Here is a 6,000-nt window from a genome sequence, read left to right as displayed (position 1 = left end):
CCATTCGAAGAGAACAAGGCTGAGTTCCGGCACTCTGCTTCTAGAAAAATATCACTGCCACTCATCCGATTGGGTTGCCCTGGGCATCAGCTTCCAGTGAGCACCAGCCGCCACTGGTTGACTTTTCAGATCACCTGGAATTCTGCGATTCAAACAGGTTTGCCTCGCCTCTTCCTCTATATGTTGCTTTGAATGCAACAATATATTGCACAAGTTTACATTAACCGGCGAAGATGGTAATCTCTCTTGGAGGTGCCCAATTCAGGGTGTGTTGACCTCCCATTGATGTCTCAACCGCCTCAGTGTTGCTGGCTTTCCTTCACGGAACATTTTTTCCCTTAGACTTCCTTTTCTTTTTTTCCTGCTATGATGTGCAAGGGAAGGAGGTATGGCTGTTAAGAAGTAAGTAGCATTGGCAAAGGTTTATGTGTGTGTGTGTGTGTGTGTAGAGATAAAGGTGTGAAACAGGGTGCTTTTTTCCTGCATCCAAAGCTCAGGAATAGTGCTGGTGCCTAGATTCAGTGGTAAAGCATCCTCATAGAAAAGTTGCCTGACTCTGGGCAGTGAAGACTTTTATTCCAGAGCAGGGATGAGCCAGTGTGGTGTAGTGGTTAAGAGCGGTAGTCTCGTAATCTGGGGAACCGGGTTCGCGTCTCCGCTCCTCCACATGCAGCTGCTGGGTGACCTTGGGCCAGTCACACTTCTTTGAAGTCTCTCAGCCTCACTCACCTCACAGAGTGTTTGTTGTGGGGGAGGAAGGGGAAGGAGAATGTTAGCCGCTTTGAGACTCCTTAAAGGGAGTGAAAGGCGGGATATTAAATCCAAACTCTTCTTCTTCTTCTGATAATTTTGGTTCTTGCAGTTTCTCATTTTTCTGGTTTTTCATTTCTGCAATAATTTGCAATTATCACTATTCTGCTTCTTTAGCGATCACTCGTAGCTGAGTAAGATTGTCTTCCATGAAAATGGTCTTAACAGAGAGTCCATAAGTGACTGGATCCACACATCCTTCCACAGTGGGGACATTAGTTTCCAGGCAGGAGTTGATCACGGTGAGGGTTTGCCAAACATGCCTTCTTCTTAGCTCATTTCTCCCTTTTGTCCTGAGTTTGAGTGTCTTCAAAGTCCATGATGCCTTTGGTAAAGGCTGTTCTCCAATTGGAGCACTCGCAGGCCAGTGTCTCCCAGTTGTTGGTGTTTATACTACATTTTTAAAGATTTACCTTGAGGGCATCTTTAAACTTCTTTTGTTGTCCACAGGCATTACGCTTTCCATTCTTAACTTTGGAACAGAGAAGTTGCTTTGTAAGACAATGATCAGGCATCCAAACAACATGACCAGTCCAACACCCCCACCCCACAAGAATTCTGGGAATTCTAGTTAACAAAAGGGTGCTGGGAATTGTAGATTTGTCGGGTAAACTAAGGTTCCCAAGTTCTTTGTGAGAGAGGGGAGTATGCTCTAAATGTCCTTTAAAGGTACGGTGTACACTTAGGATCACACATTGAAGCTCAATTCCTTTTTGGTTAGATGAAATCTATACTGAAATCGAAACAATATCAACACTGAATCAGAAAAAGGCAACAATAAGGAAGCGTTTGCAGGAAAGTATGTTTTTAATCTTGGCGCTTGCTGTGATAGGATAGATTCCTCAAGTTTATCAGAAGCCAAAGCCTGATTAATTATTCACCTTATCCATAGCCACAATTAAGTTTAAAGATTAATTTCAGTCCCCAGATGTGAGAACGATACAGACCTGCTGCCAAAGATCCCAGAATGATCAGATTTGGAGACATCTTGAAGGTGATCGGAGAATTCGGCAGGTTTCAGAAATGGCTGGTGCTGCTGATCTGCATCCCAAATTTCCTGACTCCCTTTCACATGTTCGGACAAGTCTTCATTGTCATGGACGTGCCTCACCACTGCAACACGAACTGGATCCTTAATATTACCCAAAACCTGACCCAAGAGCAGCAGCTGAACTTGACCATTCCCAGGAAACCAGATGGCTCTTTTGAGGAATGCTCCATGTTTACTCCTGTGGAAGGCGATATTGATTCAATCATAAAAGACAGACAAAATTCTACAGAAGGCTGCCAAGATGGTTGGGTGTATCCCACAGATCCAAAGCCGTCGTTGCTCACCGACGTGAGTATAGAACATTCCTTGTTAACAAAACATGGTTCTGTCTCTTCTGAGGTAGATGCGTTTGTGTGTGTGTCACATGCGATTTGTACGAGACAGCTTTAAAGTGATTTCAACATTGGTATTCACCTGCTATCCCTACCGTTAAAGATCTGGATAGTGAAACTGACAGGACAGGAAATGACTTGTGGATAGACTAGTGGTAATCGCCTTCTTTAAGTCTTTTAGCTGCCAGATTGTATAAAAGATCAAGGTGGTGTACCACAATGTACATATAAGCACTACAAAACATAAGAACAATACAAAATAATTATTGCAATGAGTGGCCAGCCAAGGGGATAATTGTTTTGACATGCATTTTGACATGCAACTTTATCTCAAGAGGTAAATTTTTTAAACCGCTGATTTTGTTTGGGGGGGGGGGAATAGGCTAACTTCTTTTTAACATCTCATTTTTATCGGCAATTTTAATATATAACTTACATGTGATGGAAACTGCTTAGAGGTTTTGATAATAATGTGGTATATAAAGCCCTGGCTAATTAACTGGGCTATGATTTGTGTCGATTCCTAACCAGGAGTTCCCAGGGTAGGTTATAACAATAACATTGTACACTTGATTTCTTTATTTTTAAAGTGAAACAGTTAAAAATGATTTTAAAAACACAGCTTGGAACCATTCAGAATAAAACAGTGTACAGTGGTACCTCGGGTTACATATGCTTCAGGTTACATATGCTTCAGGTTACATACGCTTCAGGTTACATACGCTTCAGGTTACAGACTCCGCTAACCCAGAAATAGTACCTCTGGTTAAGAACTTTGCTTCAGGATGAGAACAGAAATCGTACTCTGGCGGCGCGGCGGCAGCAGGAGGCCCCATTAGCTAAAGTGGTGCTTCAGGTTAAGAACAGTTTCAGGTTAAGTACAGACCTCCGGAACGAATTAAGTTCTTAACCCGAGGTACCACTGTATAGTGGAGTAGAGACAGATCTCACGAGGCAAAACACCTGAGCTGTCGAAGGCCAGGTGAACTGTACAGGGAAGATGGGAGACACACCTTCTGTGAGGAGGGAGTTCCCCAGTTCTGTCACCTAGAATGACCTCTTCCAGGCTGTGGCTCCCTTGCTTTTGGGGGATGGTAGAGACATGGTGCTGTGGGTTAAACCACAGAGCCTAGGACTTGCCGATCAGAAGGTCGGCAGTAAGCATGTCAAAGTGCAAGTAGATAAATAGGTACCCCTCCGGCGGGAAGGTAAACAGCATTTCCGTGCGCTGCTCTGGTTCGCCAGAAGCGGCTTAGTCATGCTGGCCACATGACCCGGAAGCTGTATGCCGGCTCCCTCGGCCAGTAAAGCGAGATGAGCACCACAACCCCAGAGTCGGTCACGACTGGACCTAATGGTCAGGGGTCCCTTTACCTTTACGAGACTCCAAGAGAACTCCCTCTGATGCTCAACACCTGAGAGGGTCCTTAGGGATGTCTGTATTCAGATTTTTCTGAGGACTGGAGTGTCTTGGACTATGGAGCGATTAAATGTCAGAGCTCCAGGACCCTAAGAAATTGAGGAGTGAAGTGGCTCTCCCCCAGCCTCTCTCACACACATCACACACACACACACACACACACAGAGAGAGAGAGAGAGAGAGAGAGAGAGAGAGAGAGAGAGAGAGAGAGAGAGAGATATCCATGGTTTTCAAACTTCCTTCCCTTTGGAGATCTTTTCTACACTGACGTGTCTCCCATGGTCCTTTCGAAACACCCACCCTCCAGTATTTTCCTCCCCCCAAACTGGGATATCAGGCAGAATGCACTCTGGCCATCATCATCAGGGTCGTGCCAGAGCGCTGGACCAAAAAACAGGACCAGAGAGAAGCCGGGATTGGTTTCTGTGACCTGGAATGCCCCACTTAAAACAGGACACTTGGGGTATGGCAGAATTGTAGGGTGACTTCTAGGGTGCATTTTCAGGGTCACACAACATGCCCAGAATTCCTTGAAGCAAGAGTCACCCACATTGTGCCCGTGGGCATAATGAAATCCTTCAGATCTCCCCTTGGCACCCATTAAGCCTGTGTAAGCCCCTCCCCCTTGCACATGAGATGGTGAGGGGTGTGTGTGTGTTACTTTTTCCTCCCTTGAAAAGTACGTAAATCTGAATTAGGAAGAGTGGAGTTTTTTTTCCTTCCTCCTCTGGAAATGCAAAATGTGTGTTTGCATGCTTTCTCGCCTTCTGTCTTTCAGAGTGGGGGGTGTGATCTGGGGAAGAGAAGTGACCAGAGGGAGTGATGCTCACAGCACTCACTCAGAAATCCCAATGCGCACCCCCCTTGCCATACATCCGGGTTTTCCAGGACATTTTGCCAAATCGGCCAAAATCCGCCCGAATGCCATTCTGCTGCTGCTGCTGCTACTACTAATTTATTATTATTTATACCCCGCCCATCTGGCTGGGTTTCCCCAGCCACTCTGGGCAGCTTCCAACCGAATATTAAAAACAACACAGCATCAGACATTAAAAACTTCCCTAAACAGGGCTGCCTTCAGTTGTCTTTTAAAAGTAAAATAGTTGCTTATTGCCTTGACATCTGCTGGGAGGCACCACTACCAAGAAGGCCCTCTGTCTGGTTCCCTGTAACCTCACTTCTCGCAGTGAGGGAACCGCCAGAAGGCCCTCGGAGCTGGACCTCAGTGTCTGGGCAGAACGATGGGGGTGGAGACGCTCCTTCAGGTATACTGGAACGAGGCCGTTTAGGGCTTTAAAGGTCAGCACCAACACTTTGAATTGTGCTCGGAAACGTACTGGGAGCCAATGAAGAACTTTCAGGACTGGTGTTATATGGTATCGGCGGCCTCTCCCAGTCACCAGTCTAGCTGCCGCATTCTGGATTATTTGCAGTTTCCTAGTCACCTTCAAAGGTAGCCCCACATAGAGCACATTGCAGTAGTCCAAGCGGGAGATAACGAGAGCTGCCTGAATCCCGGTCGTGTCTGGGAAAATCTGGACATTTGGCAGCCCTAACCTAGTCCAATTCCCTACAATCCAGGAATATGCAGTTGTCCCATACAGGCCTCGAACCTACAACCTTGGTTTTATCAGCACCTCGCTCTAACCAACAGAGCTATCCAGTATTATTTTTCTCCTGAGCTTGGCTGATCTAGGTGACTTAAGGAAAACAGGCCAAATTTTGAGGAGCGCGGCTTGTAATTCATGAATCATAAAGTCAGTCAAATTAAGAAAAGGGGACGTATAATATACACCATGCAGTGCTGGGAGATGGAAGGAAAAGGCTCTTTCTTCTTCTTTTCCTTTAGTTCAACTTGGTTTGCGACCGAAAGGACTTAAAAGACATCTCTCAATCCATTTACATGTCAGGTCTTCTTGCGGGAGCCTTGGTCTTCGGCCCACTGAGCGACTGGTAAGCATAACTTTTGAGATTCCATGTTGCGGCTGAGAGAAAATGGCCGCTCCACCTGCAGTTGGTGAACAGGGGAGGTATTTCAGTCATTTAGAGGGGAGGGGATTTGCCCACAACTTTGAGGCTGTTTACCTATTATATTTATTGAACAATTGTTTTGGATGCAGGAGGTCCCAGATCCAGACATCTCCAGCTGGTTGCTGACAATGCAGTTTCCCATCTTCCACTTTTCCGTTTAATGACAACAACCAAGTTTCTGGTCCTCAAGGCTTTTCAAATGTATGGGCATTGCCTGGTGGAAGATTGGGTTGTTTTTGTTTTTGTTATGTATTTTGTGTTTTTTGTGTTGTAACCACCCTGAGGCCTGGGACTATAGGGCGGTGTACCAATTTAATTTTAAGAAAAGATGGCAGAGAAGGCGTTTCAGTGCCCTG

The 6,000-nt window shown here is 45.7% G+C and overlaps 1 protein-coding gene across 1 annotated transcript in view; it reads left to right on the top strand.

The window, feature by feature from the left end:
- The first annotated feature begins 257 nt into the window (after positions 1 to 257).
- The window catches only part of LOC308569605 (solute carrier family 22 member 13-like), a 38,947-nt gene continuing 33,204 nt past the window's right edge, over positions 258 to 6,000 (top strand). The window contains exons 1-3 of the mRNA XM_081163727.1: positions 258 to 402; positions 1,732 to 2,149; positions 5,463 to 5,566. Of these exons, the coding sequence (XP_081019853.1) occupies positions 1,778 to 2,149; positions 5,463 to 5,566 (476 nt within the window). The 5' untranslated portion in view covers positions 258 to 402; positions 1,732 to 1,777. The remainder of the gene's footprint in view (positions 403 to 1,731; positions 2,150 to 5,462; positions 5,567 to 6,000) is intronic.

Source organism: Podarcis bocagei (genome assembly GCF_964188305.1).
Source record: "Podarcis bocagei genome assembly, chromosome: 12".
In the NCBI taxonomy this organism is placed as follows: domain Eukaryota; kingdom Metazoa; phylum Chordata; class Lepidosauria; order Squamata; family Lacertidae; genus Podarcis; species Podarcis bocagei.
Note: the sequence above shows the minus strand (reverse complement) of the source record. Positions and strands in the feature narration are given on the sequence as shown.